General features: G+C 60.5%; 2 protein-coding genes across 3 annotated transcripts in view; both read left to right on the top strand.

Moving 5' to 3' along the window:
• LRP1 (LDL receptor related protein 1) overlaps nt 1–17734 on the top strand; it is an 82511-nt gene extending 64777 nt beyond the window's left edge. For both annotated transcript variants that reach the window (XM_049625760.1, XM_049625761.1), the window contains 38 exons: nt 137–265; nt 539–661; nt 756–896; nt 979–1169; nt 1935–2118; nt 2223–2308; nt 2483–2602; nt 3130–3317; nt 3453–3658; nt 4163–4351; nt 4923–5071; nt 5497–5590; nt 5711–5827; nt 6077–6196; nt 6537–6659; nt 6814–6939; nt 7353–7469; nt 8147–8253; nt 8358–8490; nt 9344–9463; nt 9576–9698; nt 10025–10165; nt 10276–10410; nt 10483–10602; nt 11524–11792; nt 12343–12521; nt 13018–13124; nt 13372–13488; nt 13949–14125; nt 14272–14412; nt 14515–14688; nt 14959–15120; nt 15537–15711; nt 15905–16006; nt 16158–16222; nt 16332–16422; nt 16520–16664; nt 16833–17734. In XM_049625760.1, the coding sequence (XP_049481717.1) occupies nt 137–265; nt 539–661; nt 756–896; nt 979–1169; nt 1935–2118; nt 2223–2308; nt 2483–2602; nt 3130–3317; nt 3453–3658; nt 4163–4351; nt 4923–5071; nt 5497–5590; nt 5711–5827; nt 6077–6196; nt 6537–6659; nt 6814–6939; nt 7353–7469; nt 8147–8253; nt 8358–8490; nt 9344–9463; nt 9576–9698; nt 10025–10165; nt 10276–10410; nt 10483–10602; nt 11524–11792; nt 12343–12521; nt 13018–13124; nt 13372–13488; nt 13949–14125; nt 14272–14412; nt 14515–14688; nt 14959–15120; nt 15537–15711; nt 15905–16006; nt 16158–16222; nt 16332–16422; nt 16520–16664; nt 16833–16973 (5327 nt within the window). In that variant the 3' untranslated portion in view covers nt 16974–17734. The remainder of the gene's footprint in view (nt 1–136; nt 266–538; nt 662–755; nt 897–978; nt 1170–1934; nt 2119–2222; nt 2309–2482; nt 2603–3129; nt 3318–3452; nt 3659–4162; nt 4352–4922; nt 5072–5496; nt 5591–5710; nt 5828–6076; nt 6197–6536; nt 6660–6813; nt 6940–7352; nt 7470–8146; nt 8254–8357; nt 8491–9343; nt 9464–9575; nt 9699–10024; nt 10166–10275; nt 10411–10482; nt 10603–11523; nt 11793–12342; nt 12522–13017; nt 13125–13371; nt 13489–13948; nt 14126–14271; nt 14413–14514; nt 14689–14958; nt 15121–15536; nt 15712–15904; nt 16007–16157; nt 16223–16331; nt 16423–16519; nt 16665–16832) is intronic.
• Nucleotides 17735–21461: 3727 nt separating this feature from the next.
• Nucleotides 21462–23102, top strand: part of NXPH4 (neurexophilin 4) — a 9195-nt gene continuing 7554 nt past the window's right edge. Inside the window, exon 1 of the mRNA XM_049625762.1 lies at nt 21462–21562. Within this exon, the coding sequence (XP_049481719.1) occupies nt 21506–21562 (57 nt within the window). The 5' untranslated portion in view covers nt 21462–21505. The remainder of the gene's footprint in view (nt 21563–23102) is intronic.

Here is a 23102-nt window from a genome sequence, read left to right on the forward strand (position 1 = left end):
CCCCCCCCCCCCCCCATGCCACCCACACGTGCACATACCCTACTACGGGAGGGATGGACGGCACAGTGGTGGGAATGTCACCCCCGCTGCCCGGCCCGCTGTGCCTGCTCCCAGCGGCTCCCTGTTCCCCCCACAGAAGGCAAGACGTGCGGCCCCTCCTCCTTCTCCTGCCCGGGCACCCATGTGTGTGTCCCCGAGCGCTGGCTCTGTGATGGTGACAAGGACTGTGCTGACGGTGCCGACGAGAGCATCGCGGCTGGCTGCTGTGAGTGGCAGGGGCCATGAGGAGTGGGGCGGGCAGCAAGCAGCCACAGTCTCTCTTTGCAGTAGGGAAAACTGAAATCAAGGAGAGGAAGTGCTTCAGCAGGGGTCCCTCGGGTAGTCAGTGGCAGAGCCCTGTCTACAACCCACATGGGTGTCTGGACCCTCCATCCAGTGCTCTCTGTCCACTCTGCCACTCAGACCCCACCAAGGTCCCGTGTGACAGTCATCAGCTAGTCAGGGGGAGCTGAGGGGCCATGTCTGTCTCTGTCCGTAGTGTACAACAGCACCTGTGATGACCGTGAGTTCATGTGCCAAAATCGCCAGTGCATCCCTAAGCATTTCGTATGTGACCATGACCGTGACTGCGCCGATGGCTCCGACGAGTCCCCGGAGTGTGGTGAGCCCGGGGCCTCCCTGGGGGTGGCACCAGGGGTGCGCCCTGCCCTCCCTATGCCCAAGCTCCCAAACTCACCCGGCCCCTCCTCCCCCAGAGTACCCAACGTGTGGCCCCAACGAGTTCCGCTGTGCCAATGGGCGCTGTCTGAGCTCCCGCCAGTGGGAGTGCGATGGGGAAAATGACTGCCACGACCAGAGCGACGAGGCCCCCAAGAACCCACACTGCACCAGCCCAGGTGGGCCCGATGCACGGCCCCCTCCCCACCCTCCATCCCTGGCCCAATGGCCCCCCTGACCTGCCCTCCCCACCCCTTGCAGAGCACAAGTGCAACGCCTCCTCGCAGTTCCTGTGCAGCAGCGGGCGCTGTGTGGCCGAGGCGCTGCTCTGCAACGGCCAGGATGACTGTGGTGACGGCTCAGATGAGCGCGGCTGCCATGTCAACGAGTGTCTCAGCCGCAAGCTCAGTGGCTGCAGCCAGGACTGCGAGGACCTCAAGATTGGCTTCAAGGTGTGCCCCACCCCGGAGTGGGAGCTTCCACTCGCCCAAGACTGGCGGGAGCTCCTTTCTCCACCCCTCGTCCGTTCATTTGTTCGTTCATTCAACAAGGGCTCATTCGGCACCTACTCTGCCAGGCAGTGCTCTGGGCACTTGGGGACACAGCAGAGGAACAAAATCAAAACCTTTACTTGGTTGGGTTCTGCATCCCCTTGGAAAGTAGGGCCAGCAAGGGCTACAGGAGAGGGAGGGGTGTGCAGATGTCAGGCAGGCGCCAAAGTCCAGGTGTGCAGGTCAAGGGAGAGGCCAGACAGGAGCCCAGAATCTGGGAGTTATGAGTCTGGATAGGCTCCCCAATGGAGCGCGTGTAGATGGCCTGTGCTCGGCCACACCAGTGGTAGGGAGGTGATGGGGGACTGGCAGAGGAGCCTGAGAAGGGGCAGCCGCTGGCGTGGGAGAAGAACCGTGTGAGGAAAACCTTGGAGGAGGCGCACCACCAGCTCTGTCAGATAATGCTCACAGGTCACATAAGATGAGGCCTGAGCATTGACCTCTGGGGACAGAAACCGGGTGGTCATCGGTCACTGCAGTGGCTTAGCTGCAGTGAGAGCCAGATGGCTCAGTATCTGTTTGCTGCCTGCCTCCCACCCCTCAAGGCTGGGCTTCCCCAGCGGAGCCAGCCAGCCCCCGGGGTGGAGGGAACCAGAGCTCTAGGCTCCAGGGCGAGAGGCTCCGACCACAGCCCCTTCCCCAGCCCAAGCCTCCCTGTGCCTGCAGTGCCGCTGCCGCCCCGGCTTCCGCCTGAAGGATGACGGCCGGACGTGTGCCGATGTGGATGAGTGCAGCTCGACCTTCCCCTGCAGCCAGCGCTGCATCAACACGCACGGCAGCTACAAGTGTCTGTGTGTAGAGGGCTACGCCCCCCGCAGCGGCGACCCCCACAGCTGCAAAGCGGTGACTGGTGAGACGGGCGCATGGAGGGGGTCGGATGGCTCAGGCAGCTGGGGACCGGGGGTGCCAGAACATGCCCCAGCTGGCAGCTGAACCAGGACGCTCTGTCTCCAGATGAGGAGCCATTCCTGATCTTTGCCAACCGGTACTACCTGCGCAAGCTCAACCTGGACGGCTCCAACTACACGCTGTTGAAGCAGGTGCCAGAGCCGGCCCTCCTCACCCCCACCCCTGTCCCCAGGCCCAGAGCTATCTTCCCTTCCCCGCCCAGCCCCCTCATCCTCCCCCCTTGGGCCCATGTTCGTCACCTCCTACTCACTCCTCCAGCCACCGGCGTCCTGACTCTGTAGTCATCCCCCACCCCCCACACCCAGGGCCTGAACAACGCTGTCGCCTTGGACTTTGACTACCGAGAGCAGATGATTTACTGGACAGACGTGACAACCCAGGGCAGCATGATCCGAAGGATGCACCTTAACGGAAGCAATGTGCAGGTGAGGCCAGGGGCAGCCCACTCCTCAGCAGACAAACTAGGCTTCGGGGGCCAGAGATCCAGCTGCAGTGCCCCTCCCCAGAGGGCTCACTGTGTTTCAAGGCCATCTCCCCCTCACCCATCGCATCCCACTGAATTATTTCCTCCTCTTCCTTCCCCACGAAGTCACTGCCTAACTCTGTTTGTCCTGGCTTCTTCCTCTGCTCCAAGCTCAGAGAGTGAGGTCTAGGAGATTCCTCCTGCTTTTTCCCTCATTATCAGTAGCTTCCCCCTTATGGCTGCCCTCTCTTAAATTCACGCCCCTAGGCACTGTGGGGTTTGGGGTGCAGGAGCTCTCCTCTGGAGACCCCTCTCCTATAGCCTCAGCTGACACTAGGCCTGGGCCTGGGCGTTTTCCATCCATTGTCCTCCCTGCAAGCTGGGGGAGGAAGCTCTACTTCACAGTTGGGGGGGTGCTGGGCCCCCTGAGAGACTGAGGGTCATACCCCTGGTCATCCAGAGCTCTTCTTTCCCTGCCTCTGCCCATAGGTGCTGCACCGGACAGGCCTCAGCAACCCTGACGGGCTGGCTGTGGACTGGGTGGGTGGCAACCTGTACTGGTGCGACAAAGGTCGGGACACCATTGAAGTATCAAAGCTCAACGGGGCCTATCGGACGGTGCTGGTCAGCTCTGGCCTCCGTGAGCCCAGAGCTCTGGTGGTGGACGTGCAGAATGGGTACGAGGGCAAGGAGGGTTGGGGGAGCCCCTGAAGCAAGCAGTATGCTCAGGCATCCAGGCCCAGCCTCCCTGCAGGCTCTTGGTGGGACCAGTCGCTGGATCTCTTGGGGCTCACTGCCCACCCACCTGCCAGGTACCTGTACTGGACAGACTGGGGTGACCACTCACTGATCGGCCGGATAGGCATGGATGGGTCTGGCCGTAGTGTCATCGTGGACACCAAGATCACGTGGCCCAACGGCCTGACACTGGACTACGTCACCGAACGCATCTACTGGGCTGATGCCCGTGAGGACTACATCGAGTTTGCCAGCCTGGATGGCTCTAATCGCCACGTCGGTCAGTGTGCCAGTGAGGCTGCCTGGGCACAGCAGCTCTGGGGGTCGGGGGTGGGGTCTGGAGCTACAGAGGATCAGGCCTTTGGGGCAAGAATAAGGTTAAAAGTCAGACAGCATGGCCTGAGAATGGGGATCTCAGAACGGGGATCCAGAGCACCCCGATGTACGCCCCCTGGACAAGCCCAGGCATGAGGCCACCATCTGAAGGAGAAAGAGAAGTTACTTCTCATGCACAGTTCGGGGCCCCGAGAAAGACAGGAGTAGGATGCCTGGGGTTGGGGTGCTTCGGCACAGGGCATCCTCTAATATTACAGAGCAGGAACCTGCTGTCAGAAAGGCCTGAGTTTGAGTTCCAGCTTTGCCACTTAGCTGTGCGACCTTGGGAAGCCACTTAACCATCTGGAACGGGGGCTGGCGCCCACCTCACAGGGTTATTGTAGGGTTAAGGATGTCCAGTAGGGAAGGCGCTAACCGGCTGCTGGGCCCATTCCCTCCCCGTCTGCAGTGCTGAGCCAGGACATCCCACACATCTTCGCACTGACCCTGTTTGAGGACTACGTGTACTGGACCGACTGGGAGACAAAGTCCATCAACCGAGCCCACAAGACCACGGGCACCAACAAGACACTCCTCATCAGCACCCTGCACCGGCCCATGGACTTGCATGTCTTCCACGCCCTGCGCCAGCCAGATGGTGAGCAGTCAAGGGGTGGGAGCCAGCAAAGAGTGAGCCTGGCATGCAGGGCCCCCGGGGAAGGATATGGCCCAGCAGGATTGGTTCTTCTCTAGCACTGCCTGAGCAGTGCTTGCCAGACACTGGGAAATTAGGGAGGCTATCAACAGGCTCTCAGGAGCTGCAGCCCAGCCTGGGTCCATCCCAGGAGTCTTGTAGCAGCAAGCCCCTGAGGCCAGTCAAGTAGGGTGCGTCCAGGTGTGGACCGCCAAGGCAGGACCCCAAAGGCAGGCGGGCTGTACCCGAGGGAGGGCACAGGTGAGGCAGCATATGAGGCTGCAGGGCTGGCCTGATCCTGGGACCTCAAGAAGAGTCATCTCCCTTCTCTGGCTTCAGCTCCTTCCTAAAGGAGTAGGATTTGGATCTGTCCTGCCTCTGTCCAGAATAGAGTGGGCTAGGCAGCCTTCAGAAGACCAGAAAATGTGGCATCAGTGAGTGCCGCCCTCATTCTGCCAGAGGGCAGTGGCTCAGGGGGCCCTGGCCCATATACTGGGTCCAGTCGGCTGCCCGTTAGCCACTTTCTCTCTGGCAGTGCCCAATCATCCGTGCAAGGTCAACAATGGCGGCTGCAGCAACCTGTGCCTACTGTCCCCCGGTGGGGGCCACAAATGTGCCTGTCCTACCAACTTCTACCTGGGCAGCGATGGGCGCACCTGTGTGTCCAACTGCACAGCAAGTCAGGTGAGGCTCTTCCCCTTGACCCCCATTCACCAATGCCTCGTTCCCCCAACCTCCACTCCTCCTCGGACCCCAACACCCGCTCTAATGTCCTCACGCATCTGGTTTTCCCACGCTAACACCCCCACATTTCTTGCCTACCTCTTGTCTCCCCACAGCAATATTTTTATACCTGTCACCTCACACAAACACCCCCACACCCTAACCCTGACCCTCCCTTACCAGCACCCCCCACCCTGACCCCCACACAGATACCCCATCACCTGGCCTTCCCGCACTCATCATATCCCAACCTTCCATCCAGCTCAGCACCTCCACAAATTACCCTGGTCCTCCCGCTTCTTTGAAACATCGCAGCCCCCCAAAAGAAAGTCTCCTGAGTTTCCCCAGACCCCCACCAACCCCTCTTGCCCCCACCTGCCCTCCAGTTTGTGTGCAAGAACGACAAGTGCATCCCCTTCTGGTGGAAATGTGACACAGAGGACGACTGTGGGGACCACTCAGACGAGCCCCCGGACTGTCGTAAGTGCCCAGAGCAGGGGTGGCAAGAGGGTCCTGCACCGGGGGCAGCCTGACTCTCCAGGCTCTGAGTGGCCATGCCTAGCCCCAGCCTTTCTGACTCTGTGGCTCCCCTCCTGGCAGCCGAATTCAAGTGCCGCCCAGGACAGTTCCAGTGCTCAACAGGCATCTGCACGAACCCTGCCTTCATCTGTGACGGGGACAACGACTGCCAGGACAACAGTGACGAGGCCAACTGCGGTAAAGGGCTGCCCAGCCACTGTCTGCCCTCCTCCCTCCCCCTTTCTCCTTCCCCGGAACTTGGAGGTTTCCTACTAAACTCCAAGGACAAGGAAGCTCAGCCCACAGCAGCCTCCTCTCCAGGCTGGACTCCTGCTGCTCTAGGCCCTGAACCTGCATGCTCCCACTGAGGGGATGAGGTGCCCCCTCACTGCTCCTGAATCCTCTACCCCCCATTAGTTACCTCACCCTCCTCCCCACCTCCCACAGATATCCACGTCTGCTTGCCCAGTCAGTTCAAGTGCACCAACACCAACCGCTGCATCCCCGGCATCTTCCGTTGCAATGGGCAGGACAACTGTGGAGACGGGGAGGACGAGAGGGACTGCCGTGAGTGCCCGGGGCTGTGGGCAGGGAGCGGGGTGGCGGGGAAACAGACACAGAAACACACTGCACACTGAAGTCTACCCACCGCTTCTCTGGGCCATGTGGCTGTCAAGTAATGTTATTAGATGGGTGACATAAATTATACAGGGTATGACTTGGTTTGCTGGGAAAAGGTGAAGATTCAGAAAACAAAAAGCACCAAAATTGGAGATAAACTGTCCCTTTCTCCTAAGAAATTTCTAGTGGGACCAGGGCCAGGGCTTGGAAGAGGAAGAAGACGGTGATCTCAAACTGTGGTGGGGGAAAAATGGGCAGGTCCTCATTCTCTCCCCCTACCCTGCAGCCGAAGTGACCTGTGCCCCCAACCAGTTCCAGTGCTCCATCACCAAGCGCTGCATCCCCCGAGTCTGGGTCTGTGACCGGGACAATGACTGCGTGGATGGCAGCGATGAGCCTGCCAACTGCAGTGAGTTGCCTGGTGCCCCCAGAGCCCACCTTCCCTCCACTGCGTCTGCTGTTCCCACCTCATCCCCACCCCGGGTGACCAGCGGCCACTGCATTGCCCTCCCGGCGCGCTCCTGCAAGGATCCTCCCCCTCACCACCAGCTGCCCCCTTGCAGCCCAGATGACCTGTGGAGTGGATGAGTTCCGCTGCAAGGACTCCGGCCGCTGTATCCCCGCTCGCTGGAAGTGTGATGGAGAGGACGACTGTGGGGACGGCTCCGACGAGCCGAAGGAGGAGTGTGGTGAGCTTCCCCAGACCCCGCTCTCAGGGGAAGGCATCCGGCCTGGACAGGACTCAGGCCACCTGCTGACTGGGGCTCAAGCCGCCTGGCACTCGGCTTCCCCTGACCACCACCCCCTGTCTGATTCCCCGTCCCTGCCTCCACCGGCACTTCCTTGGCACATACCCGCGCAGAATCTTCTCTGCCCGCCTAACAGAGGGGGCTCCGTTAATCCCCTCCCCCAAGCGGCTCCTCCCACTCATGTCCCACTGGGCCCCATAACCTTCTCGAATCTCAGAACACTGCTTGGCCTCCCCCCGCTGATCTTTCTCCCACTCCTGGCCATCCTGCCCATGCCTGTCTGAAACCCTCGGGCCTGTCCCCGCTCTGTCCCTGACTGCCCCGATGTTTGCCTCCCAATCTTGCCTCCCCAGACGAGCGCACCTGTGAGCCCTACCAGTTCCGCTGCAAGAACAACCGTTGCGTGCCAGGGCGCTGGCAGTGCGATTATGACAACGACTGTGGGGATAACTCAGACGAGGAGAGCTGCAGTATGTCCCCCCACCCCCCTGCCCCGCCCCACCCCCACAGACCTGGGGCTCCTCCCTTCTCAGCACCCCTGTCCCCACCAGGCTGGCCGGCACAGGTGGCTGCCTCCCAGGGCTGGGGGTCAGGTGCCCCCTCCCTGCTCACCCCACCCCACCCCACTCCATGTCGTGTATTTGAGTTTGTGCCATTTCACCTCATCTCATGTTTCTCTCCATTTTCACACTGTCCTCTTGGGGTTGCAGAGGTAGGTGTCTCTGATGTGCCCCTGCTCTCACCACACTCCCTGCCACTGCCCCAGAGCCCACCCGTCCGTCCCCGTGCTGTGCCTCAGCCCATCATCCTTTACTGGCCTCTCCCTAAACCCTGGTGCTTGTCTTAGTGGTCTTTTCCCTCTCCTGTTCCCCTCGACCCCCCGCACACAGTCTGTCCCTAGGGCAGAACCAGGGACCCATGCCCTCTCTCGTGTATCTGCCCCAGAGGGGTAAGTGTGAGCCTCCTCTGTACCCAGCTGATCCCATGAGGGCAGCCAGTTGGCTGGCGTGGTCATTATGCCAGTCAACTGTGGCTTTCAGGGACACAAGGACGGGTGGTATTGTTCTGCCAAGGGCTGGAGATACTCCAAGGGCTGAGTCCCTGTGCCCACCCTCCTGGGGCGTGTTTCTCCCCTGTCCTTCTCCAGCCCCTCGGCCCTGCTCTGAGAGCGAGTTCTCCTGTGCCAATGGCCGCTGCATTGCTGGGCGCTGGAAATGCGATGGGGACCATGACTGTGCAGATGGCTCAGACGAGGTGTGTAGGGAGAGGAGAAGGAGGGAGGGATGGCCTCAGAAGAATCAGGACAGAGCTACAGGGGTGCCCCGATCTGACCAGGATGCTTGCTCCTGTGCCCGCAGAAAGACTGCACTCCCCGATGTGACATGGACCAGTTCCAGTGCAAGAGTGGTCACTGCATCCCTCTGCGCTGGCGCTGTGATGCGGATGCCGACTGCATGGACGGCAGTGATGAGGAAGCCTGTGGCACTGGTGGTGAGGCCCTGCCACCACCCCCCACCCCACCATGTGGCCCAGTCATTCACCTCATTCTTTGTCTTCTGTAGTCATTGTTCATACAAAAAATATTTCTTAAGCACCTGCCATGTGTCAGGCACCGTTCTAGGCGTTGGGGATATAGCAGTGAACAACACACAGGGCCTCTGGGTACACGTTGGGACAGGTTGTTCCCTCCACAACGGCACTTAGTCAAGGGGCCAGTTGGACCAAAATCCAGCAGAAACCTGTTGGCTGTGTCCACCCAGACTCCACCCCACAAGTTCCTACAGGGCAATCAGCTGCCCTGACAAACAGAGTCCTTGTTCACTTTGCTTTCCGGGAGCAACGAGACAGTGCCTGCCCCTGGCTAACCTGGCTGGGCTCAGTGGCCCGAGGCCACACTGTGAAGCTTGGGTAAGAGAAGCCTGGGACTTAGAGCAGAGACCCACCCAACAATGAGGACAGACATCCTGGCTCTGCCTTGATAGTCTGGAACCTGGGTCTCCTGACTCCCAGCCCAGTGCTCCTCCTTTCTGCCTGCCATGAACTACAGTAGGCCCCAGTGCCCTGCTACAACCACTAGAGAAAGAGGGCACTCTTGGCCTCTGTGTACACACTTCCCCAAAAAGGCCTCTTCTCCCCTAAATACCAGAGGAGGCAGTTCTGCTCAGCTGCCCAGCAGGTATAAAGGTAGGAGACCTGGGTTCATTCTGGTTGTACCACTGCTTGCCTGGTGACCCCTCTGGGCCACCTCCTGTGGTGGGAAGGGCCTGGGCAAGATCCTGCCCCCCAGCAGCCAGCCTGGGGCTCAGGGCTCATTTTTGGCTCTTTGCACGCCCCCGGCGCCCAGTGCGGACCTGCCCCCTGGACGAGTTCCAGTGCAACAACACGCTGTGCAAGCCGCTGGCGTGGAAGTGCGATGGCGAGGACGACTGCGGGGACAATTCAGACGAAAACCCGGAGGAGTGCGGTGAGGCTGGGGGGGCGGGGCCCAGGGCGGGGGGCGGCGCTCTCATGCTCCCCGGGCGCTGCAGGCCCGCCCCCAAGGCTGATTCTGGCTCTGTCCCCTCCCACCCCTGCAGCCAGGTTTGTGTGCCCTCCTAACCGGCCCTTCCGTTGCAAGAATGACCGCGTCTGCCTGTGGATCGGGCGCCAATGCGATGGCACAGACAACTGCGGGGATGGGACTGATGAGGAGGACTGTGGTGAGCAGGAGGCCAGTGGAAGCAGCCTGGCGGGGCGGGGGTGATAGTTTGGGTACTGCACAGTGGGTGGCGGCGGGCCAGGTGGAAACTCGGGGAGGGGGGGGAGTAGTATCCATTGTGGGGAGTCTGGGGGCCTTTCCTTGGGAGAGAGAGGTTTCTGAGGAAGGCAGGGAGGCTGCCCGGTGCCCTAGGTCTTGAGGTGGAGCATCCCCTGAAGCTTGACAAACAGCCCCAGACACAGTGGGGGAACAGGGGGTTGGGAGGGGGCTGTGGGAGGAGGCCCCGGGGTGGTGAATATCCAGATCTGAAGCCCCCACCTTCCCCAGAGCCCCCCACGGCCCAGACCCCCCACTGCAAAGACAAGAAGGAGTTTCTGTGCCGGAACCAGCGCTGCCTGTCCTCCTCGCTGCGCTGCAACATGTTCGATGACTGCGGGGACGGCTCTGATGAGGAGGACTGCAGCATCGGTGAGCCCTGCGTGCTAAGGAACTGGCGGCGGGGGGCCTGCGGAGGGCCAGAGAACCCAGGCCCAAGCCCAGGGTGGCTCAGGAGAGAGGGCCCACTCTGTCCCCCACAGACCCCAAGCTGACCAGCTGCGCCACCAACGCCAGCATCTGCGGGGATGAGGCACGCTGCGTGCGCACCGAGAAAGCCGCCTACTGCGCCTGCCGCTCGGGCTTCCACACTGTGCCAGGCCAGCCCGGATGCCAAGGTAAGAAGGCGGGACTCAGAGGGGGCGGGAAGAAACCTGGGACTCTCCATGACCCTCCCCTGTAACCCTCAGACATCAATGAGTGCCTGCGCTTCGGCACCTGCTCGCAGCTCTGCAACAACACCAAGGGTGGCCACCTCTGCAGCTGTGCCCGCAACTTCATGAAGACTCACAACACCTGCAAGGCCGAAGGTACCAGCCTACCAGCCGGAAGAGGACAGAAAGAGTGGGTGGGGCTATGCAACACCAGAGTGTAAATGGGGCTAACGTGAATGGACGTGCTCCCCTTGGCACACCCATGCCCAGGCGCAGGAGCCCAGACCCACGGGCCCAGCTGCCAGCAGCACAGAGGCTGGCATCAGTGCACGGGGTGCCGGTTGGGGAGCTGGTTCATCTGGAGAAGTCTGGGGTGGGGGCAACATACCCATATCCCACATGTGCCTCTTCACCCGCCACTCCCAGGAGGAGAGCACACAGACGCGCGTCACCACACAATCACGTTGTAGCTAGCCCCTTTGCTTCTTATTTTCAGCTTCATTGAGATATAATTGACAAAACTGTCAGATATTTAGTGTGAACAGGTGATGATTTGATGTATGTACACCTGGTGAAAGGTTTCCCTTCATTGAGTTAACACAACTATCATCTCATTCACCTTTTGGGGGGGTGGGAACGTGTATATGCTCTGACGCACACCTGCACCTGCCTGTGTACAGACACCCCCCCAAACACCCGTGCACACACATCCATGTGCACACGAGGGCATGTATGAATACACAGCCCCACCACGCACGTCCAGGTGCACTCACGTGCCGGTGCGTGCCTACACCCCTCCGTGCCAGTGCACACACACCCCCACATGCATGTGTGCCCACGGGCATATATCAGACAGCATGTAGCACAGTGTGGTGATGCCAGCCAGTGACAATGAGGAGACAGAAGTCCCTGAGGCTGGAGAGGCAGAGAAGATTTCCTGGAGGAGCGGGTCCTATTGGACCAGCTCAGGGAAGGAGATGAGGGAGCACATCCCGGCACCAGGCCTGGCATCCCCCAGCCCTGGCCTCCTGCCCCTGCCTTTTTCTGCACCTGACACCGGGACTTTTGCCCCTCCAGGCTCTGAGTATCAGGTCCTATACATCGCCGATGACAACGAGATCCGCAGCCTGTTCCCCAGTCACCCCCATTCGGCTTACGAGCAGGCCTTCCAGGGTGACGAGAGTGTCCGCATTGATGCCATGGATGTCCATGTCAAGGCTGGCCGTGTCTATTGGACCAACTGGCACACAGGCACCATCTCTTACCGCAGCCTGCCACCTGCCGCACCTCCCACCACTTCCAACCGCCACCGGCGACAGATTGACCGGGGTGTCACCCACCTCAATGTGAGCACCCCACCTGGGATGGGATCTCCACAGATTGGATGGGAAGACTGCAAAGAGCAGAGGGTTCAGAGCAGGGTTTGAAAAGGACAGTGGAAGGGGACAAAGGGTGAGACTGACGGGCAAAGGCATTCGGGATTATGTTGTGGGCATGACAGGTGGACAGAGCAATGAGAATTATCAGTAGCTGGCTCTGCCACATTGCAGCCCAAGGTGGCAGGGTACGATGGACACACTGGCCTTCAGCATCAGAGTCACGTTCAGTTCCTGATTGTCACCGCCATCCACTGTGTCAGTCTCAGCCACCTATTTGACCTCTTTGGGCCTTTGTTCCTCAGTAGAGCGAGGTAATAATATCTCATCCAGCAAAACATGTGAAAGCTCTAGGTATGGCCCATAAGGTAAGTGTCCATTGAACTTCTTCAAAATCAGAGAGCCGGCTCCCGATCTGGGATGACTTTTTAACAGGGACGAGCTGGCAGGTGCAGGTGGGGATAATGGGCAGGAAGACAAAAGGTGGTAGCCCCTGACATTATCACCCTCCCCCATTCAGATCTCAGGGCTCAAGATGCCACGGGGCATCGCCGTCGACTGGGTGGCCGGGAACGTGTACTGGACTGACTCAGGCCGAGATGTGATCGAGGTGGCGCAAATGAAGGGCGAGAACCGCAAGACGCTCATCTCGGGCATGATCGACGAGCCACACGCCATTGTGGTGGACCCGCTGAGAGGGTATGCGGGGATCCCGGGGGGAAGGCCAGGGAAGCCTCTGGGGCAGCCCAGCATCCCCAGGTGTGTCCCCCCCCTTCCAGACCACCCTGGAGTCGGAGTCCTCCTCCGGCCCTTGGGCCTTCAGGCCACCTCCATCTTTGGTGCTCCCCGGTGCCGCCTTTGCCCAGAATCCCCAGCTGGCCTGCTCGGGCAGGGGCCTGCCCTCCACTTGCCTGGCCATCATGTGCAGCCAAGTTTGGGCTGCTTGTTTGCTCCAGGGGGCAGCTCTGCCCACTTTGATGTCTCTGGATCGGCACCTTGTAGTTTTAGAGTAAAAGATCCTTAACCTGATCAGGGACCTGACTCCCCTCGTTCTCTCTGGAGGAGGTAGACAGAACACTCTCCTCCCAATACCCAGCAGTCTCTATGCCCAAGCCACAACCTGGTGGCCCATCTCGCTCAGCCTCCTCTGGCAGCCCTCAGGTCCTACCCATGCTCAATTCTTCTCCTTCCCCAGCACCATGTACTGGTCAGACTGGGGGAATCACCCCAAAATTGAAACGGCAGCAATGGACGGGACCCTTCGGGAGACACTGGTACAGGACAACATCCAATGGCCTACAGGTCCGTGGAGGCAGGGGCAAGGGGTGTGGGAGGGGTGGGTTTGCTGAGCCTGAGGTCACATTAAAGCTTGGAGGAGAAGGGGCTTGGACTGGGATGGGCAATGAGTTATGGAGACTTTTTCTAGAAGTGACTGGGAGTGGTCATGGGAACAGGGTAGAGCTGTCCCAAACATGGAGACACTTCTGCTTTTCCTCGAGCCTGGGGTGGCAGAGGCTGGGCCTTCACAGTGCTCTCTGCCTCCCCTCAGGCCTGGCTGTGGATTATCACAATGAAAGGCTGTACTGGGCAGATGCCAAGCTCTCAGTCATCGGCAGCATCCGGCTCAATGGCACGGACCCCATCGTGGCTGCTGACAGCAAACGAGGTCAGCATCCTAGAGCAGCCTCAGCCAGCGCTGCCCTCGGGCCTCTTGTCCTCCCCACTGAGTCCAAAGGCCTCACCCAGCACCTGCCATCCTCCTCATCCTGGCCCCCAACAGTCCTACAGTGCCTTCCAAGCCTACCCCCACTGGACTCCCTGTGTACCAGCCCTGCACCCTCTGGCCCACTTGCCCATTCATTCATTCTACCAATGACATTGAGTTGCATGGAAGCAACAAAGGTGGCAGGAGGAGCTTAGTAGATGTGGGGAGAGGGAACAGTAGTCCTTCCTGACCGCAGAAGTCTAGGGCTGATGGGACCTTTTGCCAGTAGTGGCCACAAGAGGTGGAACAGGTTGGGGGGAGTTTTGTTTGGAATGTGTTGAGTTTGAGGTGACACAGGAGCCCAGGTGTCCTGGAGAGTGACCAGGGCCTGAGTCCCCTCTGAGTCTACCTCCTCCCCCAGGCCTAAGTCACCCCTTCAGCATCGACGTCTTTGAGGATTACATCTACGGCGTCACCTACATTAATAATCGTGTCTTCAAGATTCATAAGTTTGGACACAGCCCCTTGATCAACCTGACAGGGGGCCTGAGCCACGCCTCCGATGTGGTCCTGTACCACCAACACAAACAGCCTGAAGGTAGGCACAGGGGGACAGCCCAGTCTGAGCCCGGGAAGGCCTGGGGGCAGAGTCTCCAGGCTGTAGCCTCGGGTACTGGGCATTGTGGCAGGGACATTCTGGGTCCACGAGGCTCAGCATCCTCCCACCCCTGCCCACACCTGCAGTGACCAACCCCTGTGACCGCAAGAAGTGTGAGTGGCTCTGCCTGCTGAGCCCCAGCGGGCCTGTCTGTACCTGTCCCAACGGGAAGCGGCTGGACAATGGCACCTGTGTGGCCGTGCCCTCGCCCACGCCACCACCAGATGGTATGCTTGTGCCCCTCCCAGGTCCCCACCCTCTGCCCCGGGACCTTCTTCCCTGAGTTCCCCTCTTCCCCTGGCTCTGTGCCCTGATGGTCCTTCCCGCAGCTCCTCGACCCGGAACCTGTAACCTGCAGTGCTTCAATGGCGGCAGCTGCTTCCTCAATGCACGGAGGCAGCCCAAGTGCCGCTGCCAGCCCCGATACACAGGCGACAAGTGTGAGCTGGACCAGTGCTGGGAGTACTGTCGCAACGGGGGCACCTGCGCTGCCTCCCCCTCTGGTACGGCCTTCAGTTCTCCCGCCAAGACTGCGCCCAGCTCCTCAGCCCCAGCCTCCCGCCTCTCAGCCCACTGGTTCCGCCTGGGGCGGATCCCCAGACCCTGTCCCACCCTGCTCCCCCTCTGTCTCCCCTCCTGCCCGCAGCCCACAGCCCCAGTGCCCCCGTTCCTCTGCTGCGTGCCTTCCACCCGGGCCTCCCAGCCCTGGTCCCCTCCAGTGGGGCCGGCGCCTGGGTGGGCCACGGTCCCGCTCACACATCCTCTCCCGCCAGGCATGCCCACGTGCCGCTGCCCCACAGGCTTCACGGGCCCCAAATGCACCCAGCAGGTGTGTGCGGGCTACTGTGCCAACAACAGCACCTGCACCGTCAACCAGGGCAACCAGCCCCAGTGCCGATGCCTACCTGGCTTCCTGGGTGACCGCTGCCAGTACCGTGAGTGAGCCATCCTTGGGCCCCAAGGGAGGGGATGACAGGAGCTCGGGGACCTAGAGCCAAGGGTGATGGTCAAGAGGCAGATTCTGGGGAGGGAGGCCATTCGCAGCTCAAGCAGTCTCTAGGTGATCCCCCCCATCCCTGTAGAGGTGTCAGCACACTTCTCCCAAGGTGGTGAGCCCTGTGGCATCAGGATTATTCAAGCGAAAGCAGTGCCCTGCCAGGCTGTTTGGGGACGTCCTTATACTCTAAACCTGTGACGGGGGAGGGGGGCAGCAGGGGGCTCAGGAGGAGGTGAGAGTCACCTAAAAGACCTAGGAGTCCCCTTAGTGTCTGGCTCTCCCCACCCACAACCTGTGGAGGACCCTCATGAGGGTGGGGCTTGAGGCACCTCCTCTCCCACCCCCCAACTGCAGGGCAGTGCTCTAGCTACTGTGAGAACTTTGGCACGTGCCAGATGGCCGCTGATGGCTCCCGGCAGTGCCGCTGCACCGCCTACTTTGAGGGGCCGAGGTGCGAAGTAAACAAATGCAGCCGCTGTCTGGATGGAGCCTGTGTGGTCAACAAGCAGAGTGGGGACGTCACCTGCAAGTGAGTGGGGCCTGCCCCCACGGTTCTGCCCGGCCTTGACTCTGCCCTGCCCTGGCCTCACGCTCCCTGGCCTGCCCCCGCCCCCGCCCTGCTCCTTCCTTAGCACTTCCGACACCCCCTCCCGGCCCCACCCCTTCCTCAGCACCTCAGACACCCCCTCCCAGTCCACCCAGCCTGTCATTCCTTCCTGCAGCTGCTCTGATGGCCGGGTGGCCCCCAGCTGTCTGACCTGTGTTGGCCACTGCAGCAATGGTGGTTCCTGTACCATGAACAGCAAAATGATGCCTGAGTGCCAGTGAGTTGGACCTGAGCCTTTCTAAGACCTAGACCATCTCCCCCTCCCCAAATCTGAGCGGGACACTCGGGACCCTGTGGCCCCTCCCAGTCCCCTGGCAGCCATGACTATGGAGGTCATGCCTACTCAGCTCTGCTCCTCCCGTCTACAGGTGCCCACCCCACATGGCGGGGCCCCGGTGTGAGGAGCAGGTGGTCAGCCAGCAGCAGCCTGGACGTAGGTGGCAGGGGACGGGGAGACAGAGCTTCAGGGACCTGGAGCAGGGATATTTGGGCCTCACTTCCCTGAGCCTCTCTGACTCAATTTCCCACCTCCTCCCCTCCAGATATGGCCTCTATCCTCATCCCTCTGCTGTTGTTCCTGCTGGTGCTTCTGGTAGCCGGAGTGGTTTTCTGGTACAAGCGGCGAGTCCGAGGGTGAGTTGTGGAGAGTCTGGAAAATTCTGGCTATTCATTTATCACCCTAACCTTGCCCTCCTATCATCCCTGCCCCCTTATAATCCTGCCTCCCCAGGGCTAAGGGCTTCCAGCACCAGCGGATGACCAATGGGGCCATGAATGTGGAGATTGGGAACCCCACGTATAAGATGTATGAAGGCGGGGAGCCTGACGACGTAGGGGGCCTACTGGATGCTGACTTTGCACTGGACCCTGACAAGGTGAGCTGGGAGGACAGAGGAGGAGGCTTCCAGGGCAGGGACAAGAGGCTGTGGGTGGGGTGACTGAGGGTACGGAGTCGGATGATGGAATGGAGGCGGGGGAGGTAGGGCGCCTGGGCCACAGATCCCATCCCCTGTGCCCCACCTGAACCCTCTGTCACCTTGCAGCCCACCAACTTCACCAACCCTGTGTATGCCACACTCTACATGGGTGGCCACGGCAGCCGCCACTCCCTGGCCAGCACGGACGAGAAGCGAGAACTCCTGGGCCGGGGTCCTGAGGACGAGATAGGGGACCCCTTGGCATAGGGCCCTGACCACTGGACTCAGCCCAGAGAGCCTCCTGCCCCCTGCCAGAGAAGTCCTTCAACGAGCCCCCTCCTGCCCAGCCAGCCCCTCCTCGGCCCTGCCGGGTGTATAAATGTAAAAATGAAGGAATTACTTTTTATATGTGAGTGAGCAAGTGAGCAAGCGAGCACAGTATTATCTCTCTCCGTTCTCCTCCTTCCTGCCTGCTCCTCAGCACCCCCCTCATGCTGCCTTCAGGGAGGGGGGCAGGGAGGACTCTGGGGGCTCCTGTGGCTCACAGGTACCCACCTCCCACCTTCCACCAAAATGCACCCCCACTGGGAGAGCTGGTGGTGCTGCCCCCCTCCCTGTTCAAGACACTTTGTCAAGGCTCTCCCCTCTCTCGCCCCACCCCCATCTTATCCCTCCCAGCTCTCTGAGGGCCAGTTCTGGGGAGGGAGAGTCCTTTGCTGCCCCTGTCTGGAAGATTTGGCTCTGGCTGAAGTAGCAAGGAAAGAATGGAATTTTTTAGTTCTTGGGGGATGCCATTCGATGCTCCAGCCCCCAACTCTAGGGGCACCTGAGATGGCCATGCTCAACACCCCTCCCAGACAGGCCCTCCCTCTCTCCAGTGCCCCCACCGCGGCTCCCAGGGCTGGAGACTTTCTTTGGTAAACAGTCCCCCAGCCTCCTCCTCCCTCCCCTGGGGATGAGGAGGAAGTGGGGCACACCAAGAAAGGGTAAGCGGGCAGCCCCGCTTTGGGGACATGAACGTTTTAATAATTTTTGCTGAATTCCTTTACAACTAAATAACACAGATATTGTTATAAATAAAATTGTAAAAAAAAAAAAAAGAAAGAAAGAAAAAAGCCATTTGTGTCTACCTATGAGTGTCAGACTCTGTGAGCTGGGCTGTGCTTGCCTGCTTCGGCCACCAGAGGGAGACATGCTCTGTGCTGGAGGCAGGACTGGGGAGTCTGGTCTTGAGAAGTGCCCTTCTCCCTGAGCTGCCTCCCTCTCCATCTGGCTGGCAGGGGAAGGGGGTGGCACTGGACTTGATGAGGAAGATCTGCTTCTCCTGGCTGTGTGACCTTGGGCCAGTGACTTCACCTTTCTGGATCTTGTATTCCCTGTGGCTCTAGGACAGTAACTCCAAAATCTGTTTCTCTGCATTGTCGCTTACAGGGCACCACCAGCCCTACCCAAAACGATCTCCCACAGTGAGAAATCCCACTGTAAGAACTGAACACAGTGGGGTTGTCAAGGGCTTTCTGATCCTTCAGGGTGGTCCCACACAGCTCTCTGTGCCTGAGTTTGCTGCTGAAGCGCAAACATCTTCACAGAGTCTAATTAATCAGATGCCAAGAGTAGAACCCTAGATTCAGGAGGAGGGGGAGGCGGCCGGCTGGACTGAAGGAGAGCTGAGAAGACCAGTTTGCCAGGCTTCACTGGCCACCAACAGATTCAGATCACCAATCATTGTGACATCCCAGGGGTTGACAGGAAAGGACTGCTACAGTCAAAGGGGTCCCAAGTCTACCTCAAACCCTTGCCGGGGGAGGGGAACCTCTTGCAGAAAGTCACGCGGCTCTACAGTGTCGGCGACTGAGAGTTACAGCACCACTCTCCCCTTTACAGCAAATGTGAGCTCAGGGAGGGCATCTGCAAGCAGCTGAAGAACCGTTACCCAACACCCAAAGAAGGGCACTACCTTTCTTTCTGCCACCCTCCCTGGTTCAACTTCCTCAGCTTATTCCTTTCTTAAGGAAGCTATGGGTCTAGGCACCTCTAGAAATAAGAACCCTCCCCTACCCTCTTGGCCCTGGGATCTTGCCTCCGGCTTCAGCCTCTAAGCCAGTTCTGAGATCCTCCACTGTCTCTGGAGCATCCCAGAGCCCCAGGGAAGAGCGACCCTGCGAGGGAAAAGGGGCGTCCTTGTTGATCGCTTAGGGAGGCTTGTGGCCTCCTCTGTCCACCAGGTGGCGTAGGCACTCCTGCAGCGCCGCTCACCCTTAAGCCCAGCACAGCCCCCTCCCCAACACTAATTATGCACCTGCAGGCGGACCGGAGCCTAGCCTCTCACTTCCTTCCCTCGGGCTATTATGCCACACCCCCTCCACCCTCAGCCAGCCGGCTCCCCTCCCTCCCTCAGCGCCTGCCTGCTCCCCCCCACCACCACCACCAGCCCCACCCCCTCGCTCCCTCCCTCTGCCAGCCGTGCATCTGGCGCCCCCGGGGAGCCACTGATTCTCTGCCTGTCGCCTCAAGATCCTGGGCCGAGCAAGAGGGGCCCCCAGCTGCGGCTTGGAACGCAAGCCCCTCCAGTCAGCTTCCTCCCTCTGCCCACCAGGACCAGCCAGGAGAGTGTCTACTAGGAGGCAGTCCTCGAACTCCTCACCTGGCAAGGACAGCAGAGGGGTCTGAGACAGAGATGGAGAAGAGACAGGGGCAGAACCAGGGGCAGAGGCTGATACAGACAGAATGAGAGACAGAGATATGGAGATGGAGAGATACAGGGGCAGAGGCAAAGACTCAGAGATGGGAGCGGGGGTGTGTGTCGGGATGTGTTTGTGTGTGTGTGTGTGTGTGTGTGTGTGTGTGTGTGTAGCTGGAGACAGAAGGGGGTGACCTGAGACTAGCAAAAGGAGAAGAGATGAGGTGGGTCAGGACTCCAGAAGATCAGGACCTTAGTGATGGGCTGCTGCCCTGGGTACCTTAGGCCTGGGGATGCCCACTGCCCCCATCTACCTCCTCACGGCAACCCCTGTGCTTGGCACTTGGGCTCAGGATTCTGAAGCCTTGGGGCCTTGGGCCTGGCCATTCCTGCCTCTTCCAGCCTCTCTACTCTCTGCCCCTTCTGCACCCGGGTTCCTGCCTCCTGGCTTCTGGCTGTCTCTCTGGCTGTCTCTGTGTCTGCCTCATCTTCTCAGCATCACGGATCCTTTTCTGGTGTCTGTCACATCCTTGTATCCGAGTATCTCTTTGTATGTGCCTGGGCTTGTCTTTTGGACTGCCAGTGCCAGCATACACCTGTGTGTGTGTCCATCTCTGTCTGTGGACGTTTGCCTCTCTGCCAAGGCGAGGAAGGGGGTTGGGGCCTGAGTACCTGGCTGGGTATGTCTGTCTCTTGGTGCAAGTGTGCATTTACCTCTCTGGCTGTGTGTGCTCCTGTGTGTGTGTAAACTGAGTGTCCATCTGTGTGTGTCAGTGTGCCTCTAGGTGAGCACCTGTCTGCGTGTGTGTGCTGGTCTCTGTGTGAATGTGTTTCACTCTGCCTCTGCTCACCTCCATGGTGTGGCCTGCCCCTGTGAATGCATCTGCGTGCATGCCTGGGGGTGTGTTGATGTCTCAGGATATGCGTCTGTCTCTCTATGTCTCTGCTTGTCCCTATCTCACACTGTCTAGGTGTCGGTCATACCACAACCTCAGCCACAGCCTCAGTGCATAGCAACAGCTGACAGCTGAAGACTCCCTGGGCAGGGAAGAGAGCGAGACTAGGGGGAGGAGGGAGCCTATGAAGAAACAGCCAAGAGGATAGGGACAGAGACAAGGCTGGGGCTGAGGACAGAGACAAGGACAGAGACAGAGGAGGAAGGAGACAAGGATGGAGAGGAGCTGATGGTGAAAGATGGGACAGTGGAAGGGAAGGGACGGAGATTGCACCAAGAGGCTGGGCAGGCGACGCTGAGGGGACTTCCTGCCCAACCCCCAAGCAGGGACGCTCTGGGACGCGCGGGGGTCAGCAGTGAGGGGAGAGGGGCAAAAGTGAACGGCCGGTCCCGCAGAGGGGTCTGGAGATCGCGGAGGTGCCTTGGGGGCGGGAGTGGGGGCGGCGGGCGCCGTTTGTCAGCCCTATTGACAGACGTGATGGGGTTTCCGTCCGTGATCAATGATTCTCATCTCCGGGCCGAATGAGCCGCGGGGCGCCCATCCATCCCCGTCAGCGCCGCGCGGCCCCAGCCGCCCCGAGGCCCCGCCCGCCCTCACCTCGTCCCCTGCCCTGCTCCTGCCCCGGACCCACCTTAGCCCGGAGCATAAAAGGGGCCCGGAGCACCGAGGGACCCTGGTCTTCCAGGGCTCCTGCTCCGCCGTGCACCCCTTCGGGGACACGGTCCCAGAGCCTCGAGCCCCACGCCCTGCCCCATTCCTCATCGGTGCACAGACCTAGCCTCTCCGGTAAACCATCCCTAGGTCCCGCAACCCTCTGCGCTTCGCACCTGGGCTGGGGGCGTGTCCGGGGCGTGTCGGGGTGAAAGTCACCTTCGGTGCCCCCAGCTGGGCGGGAGGGGGCGCGCGGGGCGCGGCCGGGATTGGAGCGACGCGGAGCCCCGCCCCCCCGCCCGCTCGAGTCCGACCCAACTTTCTCCCCCGCCCGCGCCCCGCCCCCAGCGCCGAGCTCCGCTCCTCTCGCTCAGTCCGCGGGCCGCGCCGCCTGCTCCCGACGCTCCGGCAGCCACCCCACGGCGCGCCAGCCCGGGGCCCCTCGCCCCCAGGCCCGGCTCCGGCCTGCCCGGGACCCGTCCCGTCCGCCCCCCGCCTGGCCGCCTGGGAAGATGCGGCTGCTCCCGGAATGGCTTCTCTTGCTCTTTGGCCCGTGGCTCCTGAGGCAGGTAAGGGCAGCAGGGCTGGAGTGGGAGCGCCGGGTCCGGGACGCGAAGGTCCCAGAGTGCGAGGGGCTCGGTGCGCCCGCCCCGCCCCCAGCGCGGAGCGTCCCAACTTTGCACGGCGTGGGGGAAGCGGACAGACAGACTCCCTGATCCAGGACACGCGCTCTCCCAATCCAAGTTGGCTGAGGGTTGGGGGCGGGTGCCGGGGTGGAGGCCCGACTCGGATCTGGCTTCAGGCAAGGCGGGGGAGGGGACGAAGCCCGACCCGCGAGTGCGCCAGACTGAGCGGGAGTGCGAGACAGACAGACAAGCCAGCAGGGTGTCAGCCTTGCCGTCTTTCCGCGCCAACCTCGCTCGCCTTCCTCGCTGTCTGTCCTTCCACTCCTCCACCCTGCCTTTCCGTTTCTCCTCTCTGCACTTGTCACAATGCCAGGTGGGCACTGTGTTCCGAGCATCCGCGGCCCGAACACACGCGCGCACACAGATACGGCCGAACTTGGCTACGATCTCCCATCACATTTCCCGCGGAGACACCTTCTCCCCTGCACAAACCTCACAGACACACCCCTCTCGCGCGCCCAGATGATGAGGGTGGGGGCTGTCTGGAAGGGGAGTCTCTCTTGGTGTCCTCCCCTTGCCCCCACATCCCTAGGCTGCCTCTTTTCCCTGAGTCTCTGGGGTGAGGACACAGAGGCTAAGGAGGCCCAGATTTGATCTGCTCCCTCCCAACTTGGAGGCTTCAACTCACGAACACAGTGTGCTCGTATGTGCTGGTGTGGACTGTGTGGGTCAGCGTGTGCACCTGTGTGCATGCATGTGTCTTGGGGCAGCAAGGCTTGGGTGTCTAGTGCTGTGGTCCAGGGTGCATGTGTAAGCTGCTATGGTGTGTGGTGTTGGCTTTGAAGGGGTGAGTGCAAGCGCCTGCTTCACCGCGCAGCTATCTGTGCCCTGCTGTGTGTCCCACAATGGGGGCCTCGGACCTGGAGCCTGCTTCCTTCCATTGCCTCCTTGTCCGAGACTTTTCTGTTTCCTGCACCCTAGCTGTACCTACCTAGTTTGAGGGCAGGCAGGTAGCTTCCTAAACCCCTACTCCTGCACCCTTGCTCCAGCCCCTACAGAATCTGGAAGGGATGTAGTTCCCCCCCCCCACCTTCCCCTGCCAACATTTGGACCCCACCTGCTTAGCCAAATCAAACTCAGCCACTCTAGCAGGGTAGGGGCTGCCCAGGTGAAGCTGGTGACCTAGCTCCCTGCCTCTCCCAAACACGTCTGGTGACCTTGAGGGGCTGGAAGGTGGGCAGAGGGGGCCCCTCCACAAAACCTGCTTCCACTGGCAGGAGCTTCTTTTGGACTTGCTGCCCAGCTCTGCCCTTATGCACTACTGCAGGATGGGGCCTGGGCCCCACAACCCACCCGTATACGTGAAGGCCTGGGGGAGAGGAGGTAAGGATGCTACTCCCCTGCCCCTCCTTTGTACTTCCGCGCCCATTCTCCTCTCCACTCTCCCTATCAAATAAACTCCCCTGTGGACAGATCTGGTTTA

The sequence above is a fragment of the Panthera uncia genome, chromosome B4 (assembly GCF_023721935.1).
Source record: "Panthera uncia isolate 11264 chromosome B4, Puncia_PCG_1.0, whole genome shotgun sequence".
Classification (NCBI taxonomy): domain Eukaryota; kingdom Metazoa; phylum Chordata; class Mammalia; order Carnivora; family Felidae; genus Panthera; species Panthera uncia.